The 21,105-nt window shown below is 36.4% G+C and overlaps 1 protein-coding gene across 1 annotated transcript in view; it reads right to left on the bottom strand.

The window, feature by feature from the left end:
* The window catches only part of LOC122798558 (nitric oxide synthase, brain-like), a 638,878-nt gene that overhangs the window by 480,569 nt on the left and 137,204 nt on the right, over positions 1–21,105 (bottom strand). Inside the window, exons 5-6 of the mRNA XM_044067612.1 lie at positions 11,325–11,416; positions 132–273 (exon numbers count right to left, since the gene is read on the bottom strand). Of these exons, the coding sequence (XP_043923547.1) occupies positions 132–273; positions 11,325–11,416 (234 nt within the window). The remainder of the gene's footprint in view (positions 1–131; positions 274–11,324; positions 11,417–21,105) is intronic.

The raw sequence follows: 21,105 nt of genomic DNA, 5'->3' as shown, positions 1-21,105 counted from the left end.
ACATGCATAAAATAAGTGTTGTTTCTTTTCAATATAGAAATTTAGGATTAATGTAAATTTAGCATTATATTAGAGGCTGGAATCATAATTTAGGTTTGTTAAGTTTATTTTGGTGTTCCAGTTTTACTTACGTCAGTTAGTTCCACACTTATTGGGTCACCTAACACTGATCCATCTGGTTGCCTGTAACCAGCATAGCGAATTAGCTGTGAATTCCAGATACGGAAGTCAGTCTTGCCATCTGTTCGCTGAGGGAATATTGTAATAGCAGACCTAGCAAAAGCAAAAAGATGTAAAAGAAAGGTTAGGACAGTACAGCATATTTGTTGTGAAATGGTGGAACTAGGGTTAATAACTTAGAAGAAATGCCCATTCTACACCCTGCCTTCATATTTTACAGAAACTTTGTCAGTATGAGGCTTTAAACTTTCCATTTTTGTTTTAAGTAACCCTTCTGCATTAATAATTGCAAAAATGTTTTCAAGAGACTTGTTCAATATTAAATAAATTAGACTGGCATACAGCATATTGCCTGTGATGCATACTTATATTCTTTGATCATATATAAGGGTAAACATTCTGATGACTGGGACATAAACATACAGAAAGAAGATGGAAATATTTGTTGATAAAACAGATCAGTATCTTTGCTCTTAGATTTCATAAAAGTATGTTAGGGATGCAAAGCATTCATTAACACCAGATGCCCTGCAGAAGACCTTTGCTTGCAAATACATGCCACAGAGTACCAATTGTTGTTCTTGCTATTTTATGTCTGTTCTTGCTATTCTATGTCTGTCCTGTTCTTCTGCTTTAAAATCCACATGCATACACAGACTCAGAATGCAACCATTTTATTAACCTTTTTATTAATACTTCTGTTCTACCCTGATTCTGGAATTGTGACTCTATTCTGGCAAATATGGTTATGGTTATGATGTGTGGCACTTTGTGCTGTAGTTGTGGTACCCTTGGCAAACTGATCAAAGAGAAAGAGCCATACAAACAGCAATCAATGATAGTTTGCATACAGAATCACACAACCTAATCAAGAACAGAAATAGCAGCATTCAAATTCAAAACAGCAAAACCCTTGAGGATTACCTAAGCAATGCTGCAGTCTGGCATCTGCACCTACCAGGCCAATCCCAGATAACAAACACACTTTTCTTATTAGGATCTTCACAAACTCTCCATATATATTACCCTCCAGGCTGTTCACCCTGCATTTAAGACAGCGGTGTAGTAAAGCTGCACATTTGCAATACACTATGATCACAAGACTCATAATCACATACAGACCTTTCAAGATCAACAAAGCTTTCCTGTTGTATGAAGTAGAGTGCATAAACTTGCCCAGTGTTACATTATAAAGTATCTGCCCAACAGCATCATACCACCTGAGAACCAAAAAAAAAAAAAAAACAATTCATCTAGAGTTTCTCCATCTCCTTAGAGAAGCTATAATTAGGGTGGGACAAAGCTGTTAGGGGGCACTGTCAGCAAGGTTAGAGATAAGGTTAGCACCCATTATGGACCACCTTAGCATTTGGTGCTAACCTTAACTTTGCCCCTTCCCAAACCCTAACCTTAAACCTTATGCTAATGGTACTGGAGGTTTTAGTTTGAAACTCAGGAAAGGATATAGTTTTCTATTGTCAATCTTTTGAAGGTTCGTTATTTAGGGCATTTGATACTATGTGCTTTCATACTTCTTAATGCTGCTATTTTACATGTAACATTAAGTATGCTCGATCATACATAATACAATTACACAAACAAACAAACACACACACACACACACACACACACACACATATATATATATATATATATATATATATATATATATAGAAAATAAAACACTTCTCTACTCTTCTGCATACATGCATACATAAACAAATAAATAAAACAGAGCCACACATGAAGTATTGTATATTACCGAGCTCCAGGCAGCCAAGTGACCATATAACCTGGATGTTCAAAGCAGTGAAGAATTGCCATATATGGAATGAGATGACAGTCAGGTGAGATATTAATTGAATGGTAGGAGGAAGAAGGACAGATTATTAAACTCTGGAAACTAAAACTCATTCCCTCCAGTACAGCTCTTTCAAGTGTATGCCTTTAACTCCCAGTGGGTGTGGCTTGAGCCTTTAAAAAGATGATGTTATCATCTTACAGTTCTAACAAATACTCATTGACAGAGGTCAAATATCAATAGAATTGTGTTTGCCATCATGTAATCTTCAAGATAAAATATTGTGATACCTTGTATGCAGCTTGATTTTCAAATTATTAATGCTAATATGAACAAGCAATGTTTAACGCCTAAAGGAGCAGTAGGAATTGCAGAAATGCCTGGAGGCCCCCTCGGCTGTAATGAGATTACATGGAATGTGCTTACTGACAGGGAAGAGACTAAAACTGCTGAGGTCTTTTACTAGGGACAGAAAAATCTGCTTTGCCTTGCTCAGCTTACTTCTAGTGCAACCCTTATCAGGGTATGTGTTTACAAGATAAAGGTATGAATACATAAATAAGTTGAATGAATTCTGTCTCATGTTATTTCTCTTCTGGTAATGTTTATGATTATGTAAACCACATTCAGCACTAGCCTTACATTCCCAGTGTTTCTTTCTGTTAAGCGAGCCTGTACTGCTTTACTGAGATACTTGTGGCTGTAATTCATCATATTTAGCAGAGATTTCCACTTCACAAACCAGTTGAGTGGTAAGAAGCACAAAATCTACGGACTTGCGCATCAGAGCATTCAGTCAAAATACAAACCCATTACCGTCCACTACATTCATGGCAGAAGTCACTTGCCGTCGCAAGATATATGTAGTCTTATGATTTGTGCGACAAAGTGCAAGACATACACTGATTTGGGACACTTCAATAACCAACTGTAGCACTGCATACACGTTTGCTCCTGCTTGAGGTAGGCTGTGTGGTCTTTAGCCTTGTGACTCACATTTAAGGAAGGACTTTAAACAGCATAGTCTAGATGGCAAGCATGCTCACACACAAGACATACACATAACATACATACATAAATGCCTCACAGCAGTTATATAATATAGTTCAAAAACTAAGATTTATTTAGTGCTTTATTCTGGGCCATCCCCTATGACAGTTAAACTCCTAGCCCATATTTGCCCATTTGTTCTTCTCAGCCACCAGAATCTTAAGGCACTGCAATAGTCAGCTGAAAGCAGGAGACTATGGCCATCACCCAGAAGGGAGTATGTCTTTTATGCTTTTAACACCCCCATCCACAATGGAGCTGCTCATATAGGCCACTTATTTATTTATTATTTAGTTAATTTGTTAGTAATTTGTTGCATAAGATGTATATATTTGGTGTAAGGACATTACATTAAAAAAGAAACAATGAATGATTTAAAAAATACAAATTTACTAAAATGGAGTACCAAGGTTAATAGAAAAACAAGTAATGGGTCATAAAACTATCATACTGCCTTTTGTTACCTTTCTACAAAAATTCATGAAATTAGGTATAATCTTAGATGTTGTTGAAGAAAACTATCTCTGATAATTGCACTGTAAGTTGAACATCATGCCAGATGTCTACAGTGGTAGCTCATATGCAACAACATGCACGTTAATTGGTCAGCCCAACCAGCATGCCCATGTAAAATCGAGCATATACCAACAAAAACAATCTGACCGCTGAAGTCTGACTGGACTTTTTTCTGTTAATATACACTATGTAACTTAATACCTGATAGCATAAATCCTGTTGCTCTTAAAAACTTAGAAAACTGCCAGAATAACATTTACAATCGGGTCCTTTGATCCCCTTATTTAAGGCTTTGCAGCTTTCTTGAGCTAAGAGGTCAAGAGGTACTTAAGGAGGCAGAAAAAAATAAGGAAAATCAGGTCCATTATGAAAAAACTAAAGAAACTTACCTGATTTTCCTTGTATTTTTGCCTGGTGTCCTCATACCTCTGGATTTCACATTTTTTGTTTGTTTTGTTTTCAAAAAAAAAAAAAAGCAACAAAGATCTTCCTTTCTCTGTTGCTTGCTTTCCTAAGCACTGATGTGTTGTGTAAGCTTGGGAATGTAAGTTGCATATGTCTCATTGGGTAAATGCTGAAAGGGGCATTGAACTCAATGATGGGCCTGATAAGGGCCAAATAAGGTAGCAGCATGACTTCCATGGACCTGGATGCCATGCTCTTACTTATAAGTTGGGTGACATAGAATGATTTTCTTACTTCCTTTGCCACATAATGGCCAAAGGACAGATTACTGTCTACGTATGTTCCCAGATCCCTGAATACTGGGTCAACAGATTGGATTATAGGATCATGCTACTTACTAGGCTAACGGCCCTAGAGCCATTTTCAGCCCAGCTATTCATGTCCCAGTTTTCCCTATTATCAATGCCCATGGGCTAGAATGGCTTTGGTGTATGTCTATGACGTAGGGAATCCACAGACTGCCCTGTCCATAAGGACCACAGATGACAACCCGGGGTGGATTTGTGACTTCCCATCCATCACTCCAAATTGCACTTGAATAGGGAGTCTGTTCTAGAGAAGGGTAATCTCTGAGACATATCCCTATATGTTACAGATGAGGTTTAGAGTCTTAGATGTAATATCTCTGGTGCTGTTTGCATCGAGAATGTGTAGCAGATCTATCAGGGCTAGATCAGATAATGCCTTCTAAGTTAGGCATAGACTACCCCCTCAGCAGTCTGTAGGAGATGGAGTACAGGGACAGGGCTTTGAGGCAGTCCATATAGTACATATTATTTACATCTTGTATTCTTTTAGTGAGAAGCTTCTGTGGCTGATCCAGCTGCTGCAAATGCCTGGTCAGGTACATGCCGAAGGGTGCATTGTATGCAATTATTGGTCTAATGAGGGCTGAGCATAGTGGGACTATGATCTCCTTAGATCTGGATGCCATGCCCTTACTTATAGTTTGCATCACATAGAAAGACGTTCCTATTACCATGGTAACATGGTGATCAAAATTCAGGTTACTGTTAACCTGAGTTCCCAAGTCCTTTACCACTGTGTCTACTCTTAGAGAAGTTATCAATGTTGCAATTTGCAGGGGTAGTTGTCTTTCCAAAGGGTATAATTATGCATTTTTACATTGAAGTTTAGGTGAAGGTTTTGGCATCAGTTATTTATCTGTGTCAATCCCCACCCTAACGTCATGTGTCCTATCTGTGAGCCATTTTGATATCCATCAGGTTACATAGGGATTTATGCCTACATTGAGAGTTTGTCTATAATACCTGAGTGAGGTAGTGTGTCAAATTCCTTTACCAGGTCAAAGTAGGCAGTGTGTACTATGTTGCCCTTGTCCATAGCTCTAGTGACCTTCTCAAAGAAGTCCACCGTGTTTAGTAGGCATGACCTGCCTTTGTCGAAGTAGGATGGATCCAGTGTTTGAAGATTTTCTATGTCCTTCTTTATCAGGTTCACAATAATTCTTTCCATGGCCTTGCATATAAGACTAGTTGGACTTATGGGTCTGTAGTTCCCTGAGTTGATATTCCACCTTTATGTAGAAGGATGACAGTTGCAGTTCTCCATTCCCTAAGAATGAAACATGTCTGGAGGTTGTAGTTGAATGAGATTCTAGTGGGCCCGGCGGATCATGTTTCAGGCAATTTATGAGACATCCTGGGATATTATCGAGACAAATTGATGCATTGTTTTTAGGTCTGGAGAGTGCAGTGAGAACCTGCTCTTTAGTGATAGTTGTGGGACAAATGGTAGAGAGCATTTCCTGGAGGGAAACTGAGGTGTTTTGGGGTGAAATCTGAGCTAAATTTATTGACCAGCAAATTTGCTATATCCCCAGTTCAGTATAGGAAGTTCCATTTACTATTAGTTCATCCCTCTTAGGGGTGTCTTATCGTTGTAGTAATTAGCTTGGGGTGGCAGCTTTCCCAAAAGGCACTATAATGCATTTCTTGGAACTAAGTTTTAGTCTGTGATTTTGGTACCAGTCATTTGTCTGTTAAACCCTCTTGTAAGAGGTTTGTGTCATGGAGGGAATCTATAATAGCTCTCAATTTGCAGTCATCTGTGAGCTTGGTCAGCTAAAGATTCCTGGCATTAGCCATTAATTCTGAGAAGTAGATGCCAAATAGGAGCTGTCCCAAGACAGAGCCCTGAGGTAACCCGCTATTGACCAGTCCCTTAGTGGAGATGGTGTCATCAATCCTAACTTCCTGGGTCCTGTCTGAGAGCCAGTTGGCAATCCAATGAGTTATGTATTGGTTTATGCCCAGTTAGGTGAGTTTGTCAATGATACCCAACTGGAGTATTATATCAAACACCTTAGCCAGGTCAAGGTCAACTATATGCATCATTTTCCCCACCTCCATATCCTTGCTGCCCTTCTGAAAGAAATCCACCATGTTCAGTAAGCATGACCTTCCTTTGCAAAAGCCTGACTGTGTTTGGTCAAGTGTCTGAAGGTTCCCTATGTCTTTATTGATAATTTCCATGATAAGTCCTTTCATAGCTTCACATGCTAGACTAGTCAGACTAAGAAGTCTGTAGTTTCTGAGACTGGTTGATGGTCCACTCTTGTAAAGTGGGATAACTGTTGCAGTATTCCATTCTCATGGTACAAAGCCTGTTTTGAGGCTGTAGTGGAAAAGTGACTCAAGGTCATGATTCAAGCTATTTAGAAGGCATCCTGGGATATTGTCAGGGCCCAATGAAGCTATGTTCTTGGCCTTAGTGAGTGCCACCTGGACCTGCTCCCTGCTAGTAGTTGGGGGGGATACACTAGCAGATATTTCATGGGGGAGGCAGGTAGGAAGTGCAGGCATGAAGTTTGAGCTGAATTTGTCAGCCAACAGATTTGCTACGTTGCTGTGCTCACTTAAGGTGGCATCATTGACCACCAGTTTGACACACTAGTGTGTGCTGTCTTTGAGGTTTTGGACATAGCTGTAGAAGGCCTTGTGGTGGTCTTAAGCTTGTGAGGTCATCTTAACCTTGTAATTGGCCTTGTTGGACTTAATTAACTCTCTTAGTTTTCTGTTTAGTTTAATTAGAGAGTGCTCCTATCATTGTGGGAGTTGCTGTTTCTGACTTTAGCCATGAATTGTTTTCTTTTGTTATATATCCTGTTAGGGTTAGGATTCCACAAATGTGATTTATTTTTGGAGTTTGTTTTGGGCTTATTTTTAATAAGTGCAGCAGCCTCTATATGGTCATTTACATAGTTGTACAGGGTCTCTGTGAACTATTCTGTATAGTTTGCTGTGAACTCAGGGTTGGGAAGGCACTGAATTTTGACAAAATATTGCTTAATAGGAGGTAGTTTGCTTTGTAATAGTCTCTTACTGTTGCAGGGTTTGCTGGGGCTACTGAGGTGAGTTTTATTTCAAAGAAGACAGCTTTGTGGTCAAATCTCACCAGACAGGACATGACATGGGGGGGGGGTGCACCACTCTCTCATATCGGTCAGTACCAGGTACAGTATGTTTGAACCTCTGATGGGTGGGTGCAATATCTGGTCAAGGGTATCTGTGTTAATAAGGTCAATTAATAATTGTGCCTGCAAGTATGAGGCAGTGTATGGTTGTCAATCTAAAGAGGGGTAGTTAAAATCTCCCATGAATAGGGTATTTGGTTTAATGGTGAGTGTCTTCAGTAGGTCTAGACATGAGCTATGGGATTCTAAGGACATAGAAGGTGACCGATAGCTTCCCAGGGTATAGTATGGGACTTTGTCTATGGTGATTTGTATGTGGATAAATTCTAGGGCATCAGCCTGTTTAACCAATGTAGAGTTACACTTGTTGCTACTAAAGATTGAGACTCCTCCACCTTTTGTCATTGTCTGTGCAACTGATGGTATAAATGCATGAAAGACACTGAAGCCTTGCCTTGCAGGAGTAGTTTTTGTGGATTATACCATATCTAGGTAACGGTACAGATTTATATATTCTCCAGAGTGAGGAGATATTTTAGGGAGTGGAGTTCCTTGTTAAGGCTCTTAGTATTGAGCAGTAATACCTTTAGGTTTCTTTGGATTTTGTTTGCTATATCAGTAGGTTTGTCAATTTGGCATTCTCTAAAAAAGACTTTAACTAGGTGGATAAGGTTTTAGCCAATATTTGGATCCTTAGGGAAAAGAGGTGCAGACCATCCTTTGCAAAGCAATGTGGTTTACTAACCATGTCCTCCCATGCTGACAAATATTGAATCCCTCTGGAAAGACACCATAAGCTAAGCCAATTATTGAAGTCAGTCATCTTTTGCTCATGCTGTGGCATCATCCTTAATGAAGATAGAACGCTGTTTAATGCAAGGCACATACCTGCATGAAACACTTATTCAGAGATCAACAATGTCTCCAGGGAAGTATGTCTCAGGTCATTTACACCCACATGGACTGTGACAGAATTATATTGGTAACTGCGGTACAGTGACTTGAGGGCATGCGTAACTTGGTATACTCTGGCTCGAGATAAGCAACTAACCTCTATCTTCTTCTTCTTCTTGTTCAGTCAAGATAGTGGTGCATTTGCAAGTCATACAATGGAGTTCACTATGACAAGAGTCTTGGCTAATGTGCTAACTTACCTTATGAGCTTTGCTGTTGGGGCTCCACTGGGTGTAGGCATATGTTTGATGCTTGCTATTGCTTTTAGTGAGGCTTTAGTGATTGCTGAGGATAGGAGTTGCCATACATAGCTTATAAGGTCTTTGAGGTTTGGGAAACTTACTTTTTAGTGCCCCAGTTTAGTTTAGTCTATGTGTATGATGGACACTGTGTGATGGATGTAGTGCATTTTTTCTTGACGACTTTGTTTATATGCAATATTTTTGCCTCCAGTGAAATTGTGTATTCGCATCCCTTGAATTCTGTGTTTGCTTCTTTAAAGATTACATGGTTGTCTGTGAACATGAGGCAGTTGCTACATTGTTTCAGTATGCCCATGTTTACCAATCTGGCTACAGAAACATTTGGAAATTGCATATTCATGTTGTTTGGACTTGTATTTGGGTGGGCTACCGTAAGTCATGGCCTAGGTTATATAAAGCATAAAAATTGGCAGGAACACCACAGCTTCACACAGTCCAAGTATTTATAAATAGACCAGCTAAGCACTTTCACGTTGTAAAACCAACGCTTCTTCAGTTCATGGGCTACTGTAAGTCATGGTCTGGGTTATATACAGATCTGCTTGAGTGGTCTTATTGGTTTACTACTAAATTAGGTCAAATCATACCACTCAACGTCTTAATGCAAGAACTCAGGACAAAGCCAAAAATAATGTGGTGGAGGGGCAAAGGCCCAAAAAATAGGGCCAGATTTTAAATATTGCTGTTATAAACTTAGAAATTTGCAAGAGAAACAGGATTTGTGTTAGCATGCATTTTCTGAAGGCTATGAAGGATAAAACTCAAATATCTGTCATTATTAAGTGACTTCAATCATCAGTGATTTGCCAGAAAAGCAGAAATTTTATGAGGAGCAACTAATAATATGAAGCACAAATCTAGACATTCTGCAAAAATCTGGACAGTTGAGAGGTTAGATTGTGCTAAGGTTTGATAGAAGTGCTATTTAACATGCTGGAGACAATTTGTAGTAAAGGAGGTTTATTCAAGTGCAATAGTGGTTTGCTGGATGGGTACTTAGCATTATGGATATTGGATAGTAATGTTTAACGTGCTGGAGACAATTTGTAGTAAGGGAGGTTTACTTTACTCAAATGCAATACTGGTTTGCTGGGTGGGTACTTAGTATTATGGATGTATGGAAAACAGTGGGTGGGAAAGTACTTAAATAAGTTGCACAATCAACAGTAGCAATGACAGAGAGGAGGGAGGACTTTGGATGTCACATTACTATAAGGAGCAGAAGCCAGAGACACAGTCTTGTAAAACCACAGCATATTAAGGATGGGATGGTTAGGGAAAAAATCATACTGGTTAGAATATCAGAAACTTTTAGGTTAATGTTTGAGTTAGGAGGTGGTGCAGGCTCACAGAACAGGGGGAAAACCAGTATCAAGGTAAATAGAAAGACACTAGAATGAACATTAAGCAGGTATATACAGCTATAAAAAGTACTGAAGCTTAAATCCTAGAGCAGAATTCACAATACTGCCACTAATACAATCCTACCACAGACTATGGCACTAGAATATGGAGAATTGTACCAGTAATGCTGTAATAAATGACTAAATGAGGTCACCACACCACTGTACGATTTATGCAGAATTTAAATATAAGATTTTTTCTTCCCTTTTGATGAAAAGCTTGTATCTCACACCTGTCAGAGTCTTAAAAAAATATTTATTATTTGTGTTAATAAGGTTTTAGGAATACTTAAAATCCCATATCACCATAGTGGAGATGTTTATCTTTAGGTAAATTTTCTTGTTTTTTTAAGTATGTACACCGAGGCGAATGCCCCTTTTTCAGTTATGGAAACAATATATTGCTTACATGGTAGAAGTATGCAGCAAAACATAAAAGGAAGAGCAAGAATTCATACAGACTAGGTGATATATGAAATATCTTCATTGCAAGACTGTTGTTAAATTTTCCATCAAGGAAAATCATGAGAATGTAAAACAAGAGACTTATGCCACATACTACACATTTGTCAGTGCTTTCTAAAATACTTTATTTCATTCCTTGTGATTATAATGAAATTTAGGATTTTGCTTTCTGAGACTTCAAACCACTCTTAAACATTCTGTTAAATTCATTACTAATGATGGAATGGAAATGTATAAATGGTTTCATTTCAGCAGAATTGTTTGATATATACATTAAACTGCAAAACTAAAATTAAGAGAAATCTCCCGTCACTTCAAACCTGTGTGCATCATTCTAAAGCTGAGCTGAACAGAAGCTGCATAGTACAAGTAAAATAAAAAGGAGTCAGTTTTTCCCAAAACAGGACTGTCCCCCTCATGTTTGCCACAGACCTAATTTTGCATTTTCCCAAAAGAAAATCAAAATGTCACCTGCTAAAGTAATGCAGAACATTTCACAAAGTATGTACAAATTCTGATTAAATTATTCAAGCCAAACTTAAATTAAAACAAAACCATAAAATATTATATTGACTCAGTACAGTCAGTTACTTAAAACATGTTGTCTTGCTATTTGCAGTCTGAATAAAAAGTCACTTTAATTATCTTTTATAATGGCTAATTGTGTTGTAAGCCAGATGGATCTTATGGAGTCAATGTTCCTGGTGTGATGCCTAGATTAATAATCTAAAAATTCATTGTATTGCATATTTTTCATTCCATTCCATGACTCCAGTTGTGGCGTTCCTTACCTTATATTCCCCTTGTTGGTTCCATATCTTATTTGATTGCAGATATGACTGAACATTTCTTCTGCAGAGGAACAATCCCGTGCATCAAAGACCTAAACAAATAAAAAATATTATTATTCACAAAGTAATATGCAGCAGACTAAAATATAATGATGAAGAGATAACATGTAAAAGAACATATCAAGTCTGATTTCATCATGCTGCTGCTTTATATTACTGAAGTTAAAGTCTTTACCATCCACTAATAACAGTCTACCCCCACGTCTTTGAAACCTGAGTCCTCTCTCACCATCACTTGCATCTCTTCCAAAGTGTAAACTGTTCCTTATGGTCAGCTTATATGACTATTGGTTAGTAAAAAGGTATGTTTTATTTAAATATGGGGAAAGTAAGTGATCTTAACACCATCCCAGATTATTTCCATTTAGGAAACTTTAAGGCACTTTCCCAAATTTTGAAACACATGCTGGGGCTCAATGCATTTTACCATGTAGTGCCTTATATTCGTTTTCCTACAAGAGCCATAGCATTAATGCAGACGGATAAGCATCCAAAGAATAAACTAGTATGGTGCATTAAATACAGTATCTCATATGGTGCAATAAATACAGTATCTCATATGGTGCAATAAATACAGTATCTCATATGGTGCAATAAATACAGTATCTCATATGGTGCATTAAATACAGTATCTCATATGGTGCAATAAATACAGTATCTCAAATAAGTGCCATAAACATGATAAATGTAGCAAATATGTATTATTATAGCAACACATTTCAAAAAAATATTTAATAAATGCAGAATACCCTTCACTCATTGCCATTCTCTTCAAAATGTGAAACAGTTTTTTTTTTCAAAATCGTATAAAAATGAAATACAATATGGAGAATTCTTTTCCAGAATTAAATGATAAATAGAAACACAAATATTCAGTTTAAAAACAAAGATGCCATGTCACCTCATTCTTAAAAGTACAAATGCTCAGATGTAATGACACATTTTCAAAATCTTATTTCATTTTAAAAAACCCATGTAAGAACTGAATTCTGAAACTTAGTAATTTTACATAGAGAAGATTCCACAGAGAACATAACTGTCATGTTGTATCATTTAAGTTTTTGGACTTAATTGTTAACATTTTGTGTCAGTCATATTGTTTTATATATATATATATATATATATATATATATATATATATATATATATATATATATACATAGCTCGACTTTTAAAAACATGTACCTAAAACATCGAGATTTCAGAATCTCGAAATTTAAAAGTGTGTTAAAAAACAGAGACATTAAATAAAGTGTTTGCAGGGGGCAAGCCCCTCTGCACACCCACACCCCCCTACTTAAAAATACCAACTCTGAGATTGCGCTACAGTGAAGAGAACGGTAATGCTCCTGTTGCACTTACTGTTTTTTTCACTGTAGTGAGATCTCAGAGTTGATATATTTAAGTAGGGGGGGGTGTGAGGGGTGCAGGAGGGCTTGCCTCCCCTGCAGTTTATTTTACTTTATTATTTTTTTAACCCACTTTTAAATGTTGAGATTCTGAAATCTCGATGTTTTGAGTACTTTTTTTTAAAACTCGAGATTTTGGAATTTTGACACTTAAAAGTGGACCCATATATATATATATATATATATATATATATATATATATATATATATATATACATAAAAAGAGAGAGAGAGAGGCAGTGATGCAGCAGATTATAATAATTTGTTATAAAACAAAAAAAGCATTATAAGTCACTTACTGCATTTTAAATCTAGCCTTGAAACAGAATAAATTAGGAAACAATAATGTAGAACAGATTGTAGCAAGGCCAAGCAAATTAATGTTCCTTCATTATTAAAGAGACTTAAGCATGTATATGATCTTTATTCCTTTGAGGCTGACCTGACTCAACCTCCCTCCGTCGCTTTAACATACACTTTAACAGTTCTGTACTCTGACAGTATAATCAGTTGATGAGATAATAACAGAGTTATTAAACAGTATCATCCAAGCCGACATCAAGCAATGAAATATTCAATCACTTCAAGGGTAAAGATATAGTTGTTAGGCTGATGCTTGTAGAATTTAATATGTTACTGAAAAGAAGATTACTTTTTAAAATTTTTATTGAATAATCAAGTAAGAGAAATTATGTTATATAAAATTTAACAAAATTTTAAGATACAGTATATTGGCAAAAATAATCTGTTCAACCAATACAAAATAGTAATAAGAAAGCTATTAATGTACAGATTAATAAATAAGTGACACTTAATTTTCCAGTTCTGTAACAAGAAATCATTTTCCAGATTACAGTGTTTATCAGAACAAAATTTCAGCTCACATTTAATCTATAGATCTGTTCTCATTAATTAATATGTATTTAGAAATATTTAAAAAAATGTAATTATCTTAATGCCATTTATTCATTTGCTAATAAAAGTAGTTAACTTGTTATATGGTATACTGTCCTTAAAATGTCTTATTTTTTTATTTTGCTAAGTAAGATAATGTGTGAACAATAAAAAATTAAAATATAGACAAGCATGTTGGTGGGATATTTAATAAGTAATGTCAGTAAGTTAGGTGTTTTAATCAGTTGTAACTTTTGTAATCCTTCAGATAACTTGTTTCAGATACCTTTAGAAAGTTGTCAGTCCATTGTAATGTGTTCAAATCAAATTGGTGAAAAGACAGTTTACAATGGAAACCCAAAAGACACTAATTTGTTGCTGGGGGTAATACAAGCGGTAAAGTTAAGCATAAATTGCATATAAATTAGTTTAGAAAATGGAATACATTCACTAGAATATTTCCAAAACTGATCAGCATTCTGACCTTTCTTTTTCTAAGATGTCTAACCAACATCTTACGAAGTGCATAGTAGAAAGATCTAGGTCACTGATTATTGTTCTGTTTCTGTGACACACACCACAGAGGGAATTATTGCCTTTGAAAATGGTCTAGCTTTTTAATTGTATTGTATTTGCTTTATTATTAGTATACATTGTACACATTTTATATATATTGTTAATGTAAAATAGCTTCTCTGCCTAACGCTTCAAATTTGCTCTAGGCTATGTAATTGTTCCTGGAGGAGGTATTTTACATGAAACATATATTATCAAGCACTTAGTAATGCTTACCCACACACACACACACACACACACACACACACACACACACACACACACACACACACACACACACAAGCTAAATGAAATTTGTCCAACAATTACTGCCATTTTCTTGATTATGACAACTCAGATCTAACATTTTGATTAAATGAATGAAAAAAAACATACAGAGCAAATGATTGACCCCCCCCCCCCCCAAATGCACATACCTCTCAACTCTCAGCTTGCAGAATGTCCAGATTTTGCATCATATTTTAGCTCTCCCTCCTTAGAAATGTTCACGTTTCTGGTAACTCTATGAATATTGCAGTCAATCAAAAAAATCCCAGTATTATAATTGCATACTTCTTATTGCTCAGAGACTGCAAATGAATGCAAATCCTCATATTCTACCAGCTTTTAAGTGGCAGTCATCATCAATCATGCAACAGGTGGTATTTGAATACCAGTAGGCTGCAGGTTCTCTTCCCACTCCAGATGATTTCATTGCTGACACTGTAGTGCAACAGAAGGTGGTGATGCATTTCTGAGTATATCATCCATTGGATGATATGTTAAACTGAGGTCCTATTTTCTTGAGTTGGTGGTAGCTCATGTGGGTGTAAAAGATGGTGACATTTCCCCTAGCAGTATAGATATCACCTAGGGTCTTCCTAAAATAAAGGCTCTAGCCTAGTTATAATTTCCTGGTCAACAATGGATAAATGAAAAAAACGATAAGTGAGTTAGGTTAATTCTTTATTGCTGGCTTGAGGAAAGACTTTCAGATGTCAGATACACACACTTGATTGTTGACACACACACACACACACACACACACACACACACACACACACACACACACACACACACACACACACACACACTGCATTACTTTTTATTTATTTTACCAGCTTTGTTAAGGGTGGCTTTTTAAGTCAGTGTAAGTGAGGGGAAAACAAATGCCAAAATGTTATTAATGCTGCTGCAGTTACTTTTTGTTACAAGTAATTTCTTTAATTTTTCTTATTTATTTTTTACACTTGCTAATCTGCAAAGTTTAGCAATCAGAAACAATATGGCAGCTATTTTTTATATTAGTCCATGATTCACAGTGGTTTAATATGTTACTGTCAATTTACAGACTCGATACCAGGTTCAACTCATATATTAATGCCTTGTTGGAGAATGTCTTTTTACCAATAGGGGATCATCTGTAAGCTCTGCCCATTCACTAGATCACACTAATGCTCAGTGAATGCTCTGTGTCAGTATCTTTTTTTTAAAGCTTTATTGACACAAATCAAGTGAAGACTACATTAAAGTTTTTATTTAAATACTGAAAGAAGAAAACATATTAACTCTCTCAGTCATAACCAGTATGACTAACAAATACAAAATTCAGTATAGTAAGGCAAGAAAAAGAAAAAAAACTTGCACATATAAAAAAATTAGATTTTAAAGTACACAAACAGTACCATGTATGTCAGTATTTATGTTTAGTATCAGTCATCTAAAAACATTGAGGTCATGTTGGATAATCGTACTGCAAGATCTGAGAATGCCACATTGTATTATAATAATAATAATAATAACAATAATGACAATAATAATAATAATCAGGTTGAACAAAGATAGTGACAAAAAGAAGAATAATTATACGAGTGGGAGGCTGTAATCGTTAAATAGGCAGTAGGAGTGAGGAGGTATACTTATTTTTTGAGTAAAAGACATGTATTTTTACAGTGGAAACGGTAGGAACTATTCTGAAAATGTTAGACTCAGTAGCTATACATCACATTATGTAAAAAAGTAGTTATTTCTACAGTAATGTATAGCTAGTTTTGGAGAAGCATAGTTTTACAGTATGATAAAAGTCCTTTGAAGTGTACTAGTTCTTAGTCATATGTTAAGAATGTTTAACTGCTAGTTATACCTAACATGCAAGACGTGCAATATCGTCATGATAAAATCAGAATTCAGTATACATGTTATAGCAGATCTAACAAAAGTCAAAGCAGATTTGCAAAAAAATTATTTTTGCTGCTAGACATTTCTATAGTACCTTTTTACTCTTATCAAAATTTGATTAATTTAAATTAGAAGGAAAATAACCATTTGAAATGTCAGGACCTGCAAAAGAGAGTCCCAAAACACAAAGACTGAATGGCCAAAAGAACAGATTTACATATACTAAGTCTGAGCTGCCATTTCTTGGAATATACCCTTTTTTCTGAGGTATGACATTCTCAGAGTTGGGGGTGTGAGTGTGCAGAAGAGCTTGCCCTCTTGCAAAAAGAGGTTTAAAGGAGAAGTTCGATTTTTGAGATTCACTCTTCTCTGGGTTTTCAGTCTTTTTTTCAGCTTGTTAGTACTTGGCATTTCAAGAGCTAGCATATCAATAGGGAGCTGCTCATACATGGCTGGAGAAATATAGCAGTGCAATAAGATATTCACAAGGGTATCATGATTTGGTACAGATACCCAGATAATTGTCAGGCTTTTTAATGACCCTGAGCCTGCATTTGTTTCTGTCTATTAATTAATGGAAGCCCAATTTATTGACCTTAAACTAAACCTACAAGGTGTAATAGACAAATTCTGTTTAATAGAAACAGTTGATTAGTATTTAGATTGATGTCTAATGAAAATAGGGATACTGACGCAGAATATTGTCTTCCCCAAAACAGGTAACCAAGGCAACCAGGCCACTGGATGCACACTTCAGTTTTATGGGTTACAGGAGAAAAGATAGTCTAGTTCTGTAATTAAATAGTTAAACCTAAAGACCTTTAGCTGAAAGAATTTGATATTAGAAGAACACAGAAAAGAAACATTGGACAACCACTTCTGATGTCAAGCTAAGACTGATCTCCTTAAACTGTCTTTAATGGCCTAAGAAAACTGCCATTTTGAAAGCAGTGTTTTTTGCTTTTTTCATTTATCACTAAGATATCAAGATTGATTGATTTTTTTAACATTAACATTTCAGTGAAACTCCAGACTCAAAACCATTTATAGGTTTATTAATTATTACTAAGCTAACTGCCCTTGTGGGCAATTCTCAGCCTAGCCAATTACCCCATGTGAGAATCAAACCATGCACCTTGTATCTGTAAGGTAAACACCTTAACCATTATGCCAACCTCCTTATGTTTTATCTAAAGGACAGGACTTTGGTAGTAACCAAGTGATAAACAGTGTCATACCCAAAGCAAAGGAAGACATACTCAATATCAGAAACATGCAGTCCATTTCTTAGATTAATGTCACCCTAAATTTTTTGTGAAGACCTTAGCTGTACTGCTTGAGAACCTTCTTCCTAAACTAATTCTAAAGGGGAAAATGGATTTGTGAAAGGTTGAAAGGTGACCTCTTACTCTTACTCTTACTGGTGGGAATTGGCATCTTTCCTATACCAGCATGGAAAGAGAGAGAGAGAGACAAGCACAGAAATATTGCTTTTTGCATTTGATACCTTGGACTGGGAGTTCTTTTTTCAGGTATGAACTCGTAGGAACTGTGGCCCACAATTAAAGGAGTGGCTAGTGAGTTTTTATGAATCTCCTTCATTTAGACTTTTATTTACTGGTGGGTTATCCCAGCCAGGTAAAATAAGGTATGGTATGTGGTAGGACTGCCTTCTTTCTCTGGGACTTTTCTTGTTAGCAATGGAGGAATTAGTCAATAGAGTATGGGAAACATTGTTTTCCCTATTAGTAAAGATATCTCTGAAAATGGTTTCCTTATGTTTACAAACAACTGCATTTTGATCATTACAAATTTCAAAGGCTGTTTGAAGAAGATTTTAGATATTTTCAGTGGTTTAGTAAAGTCTCTGGGTTTCAATATAATATATCCAAATCAGTAATTATACTCTGTGGAGACATGGATCTCAACTTAGAGGACTGCCCAATATCAATAGTGCAAGGGACTTCATATCTGGGTTTGAGAGTTGGAATGTCCTTCCAAGGGACAAGGGAAGAGAATATAGATATTTGATCGCTAATATTCATGGCCTTTTCTTCAAACTGACTACCTTTTGAACAATCACTGATAAGGTAAATCTACTTATACAATGATTTTTCCACATGCAACGTACCTGCTTGCAATGTAATGATCCCAGTATTCCACCCAGCTATTTTCAATCTGCAAAGATTGATTGAGGATGAGGTGCTAGGACAACAAGGCAGAAGGATTCCCACTTCAATAGCCCTTATTTGGGGGTTTTGACATTCTCCATCTGCCCATCTAATTACACCTTGCTATATGTATTGTGGAAGAAACTCAGGAAGAGGAGGGATGTGCTATTTATCAGAATACATCCTAGAAAGTCTCATTCCTGCAAAATGGTTAGGCATCATTATGGTGGTCTAGCTTGAGAAGAGGGCCCTACGGATTTGCTGTAGTACCACCTAGTGATACAGTGTAGGATCACCAACAAAAACAAAATGGTTACCCAATGGGTAGGTCACTTGTAAAATGTGGAAGGAAACACGAAACAGAGTACAAATCCAGCAGCTTCTTTAAGTGAGTGATCTGAAGATGCCATTTGTATGTTGAAAGCGCTTAGTATGTGTAGTTGGATTAAAGAAGCTGTTGGATTTGTACTCTGTTTTGTGTTTCCTTCCACATTATACAGTGTAGGATAGCAGAAACAATTAAGCTTTACTGGACTTCTAAGGACATTTATAAATGCTCTCAGCTGATTTATGCTGCTCCTATATCCAAGACAAAGAGTTCTAGTGAAATTCAAGAGTTTAATCCCAGACCTGGGGAGTGGTTCACATACATGCAAATTAGACATATCTGCTACTGGCATACAGTGTATCCTGAATAGGCAGGAGAAGTGTTTTTTTGACATAAGTGGAAAAAGGTTAAGAAATGTAGATTGCTGATTGATTTACAGAGACATTTGGGAAACTAGAGTAGAGACCCTGGCCTAAAGTGTACAATAAGTACTAGGTGGAAGCATCAGGAGAAGGTAAAATTCTCAAGAGAACAATGGGCAGGGGTGTGGCTGGCAGTGAGACAACTTAAAAAAATTGCCCAAATACTACAATTAACAAATAAGGCTCATATTGTATAGGTATCTCTTCCCATGTGACTAGTATAGAATAGCATTGTTGAAAAATGCTAATTGCCAGAGATGTGGGTTACAGAAAGTGGACAACACACACACACACACACACACACACACACACACACACACACATATATATATATATATATATATATATATATATATATATATATATATATGTATATTTATTGGAACTGCCCTAAAGTCAGGACACATGGACACTTTCTTAAATACTGAAGAATACACTGACTATGATATTTGGCCTCACCCTGGAGCTGGGATGGGGAATTTGGATCTTAGGTATTAAAACAGAGACTCATGAGGCATCTAGAAATGTTCCAAAGCTTCCAGGGAAAAAAAGATTATTGGGCTAAAATCCCTAAGCTACCAAGGCAAAGCCCTATCCTTATACTTTGTTTCTTACAGATTCCTGCATGGAGAGTTGCATCTGACATTCCATGCCACCAAAATCCCTAATGTAATACAGCCCTTATACATTCAAATGATGAATGACTACACAAGCAACTGAACCAAGGATATAAACCCCCCACCAACACAAATAAAACACATTGAAAGAATAGAGTCATTAATCAATGGTTGCCTCATCTTTAGAACAAATTGCTCCTGCTTGTTAATGATAACTGACACCACTGCATCCCTCAAGACAAACTCTGGCAATTGAAATATTAACTGTAAGTCCACCCCAGGCCTGGTTAACTATAAACTCACCCCAGGCCTGACACAGTTTTTCTTTCCATAAATGTGTAGTACATCTTGAGGGTGATATTTGGCCAGGCACTTACTTTTCTTGTAGTCATTATGATCTTATGATCTTTGTATCTAATGGAAAGAGGCAGATTCTAAATCCTTTATCCCATGCATAGATCCTGTGAAGGCTGCCAGCCCAGCTAGCTAGAATTTTGTAAATAATTCTGTCATTATAAATATTAATATGATCCATAGGCTTGTCTACAAATGTAAGTAACCTGTATGTTATGTGCTGAAATGTAGCCACAGTGCACCCTGCTGGAAAAAGAGCAGAATGTATATGGACTATATGCCTGTGCAAATGTATGTTTTCATAGTAGAAATTGGGGTATGCAGAGTTAACTTGCAAACTCTGAGAAAATAAGTAAAGAGTTTTACAACTGTGTTTACCCCAGCTAGAAGACAGAATGTCTACAGCTAGAGTTTTTTCTGTTGTCTTAAGACAGAAATAATCACTAGGTTTAAAATGTAAAAGTGTTAATTGTTTTATCACTCCCAGTTTTAGCAAGCTTCTAAGAGATAAGTGTCTGCTTCTAAGAGAGAAGTATTTTTCATAGAGACATGTTAAATTCTATTGGTATCTGTTTAGGATGGAAACTAGAGGCAGGTGTCAAATAGTGATGTCATCTAGCTAACCCAGCAGTAATGTGTATTATTAACTTATGAACTATCTCAGAGAGAAAATCTGGGGATTTTGTATTTGTCTCTGGACCTATTAACAACTCACCAGCACTTGTCTTGCTCTGTAAGTAAGATTTAAATTGTAGTATTTCTCTTAAAGATAGATAGGACTATAGTAAGATCA

The sequence above is a fragment of the Protopterus annectens genome, chromosome 3.part1 (assembly GCF_019279795.1).
Source record: "Protopterus annectens isolate FY-2018-M chromosome 3.part1, PAN1.0, whole genome shotgun sequence".
In the NCBI taxonomy this organism is placed as follows: domain Eukaryota; kingdom Metazoa; phylum Chordata; order Ceratodontiformes; family Protopteridae; genus Protopterus; species Protopterus annectens.
This window is presented reverse-complemented; position numbering and strand designations above follow the sequence as displayed.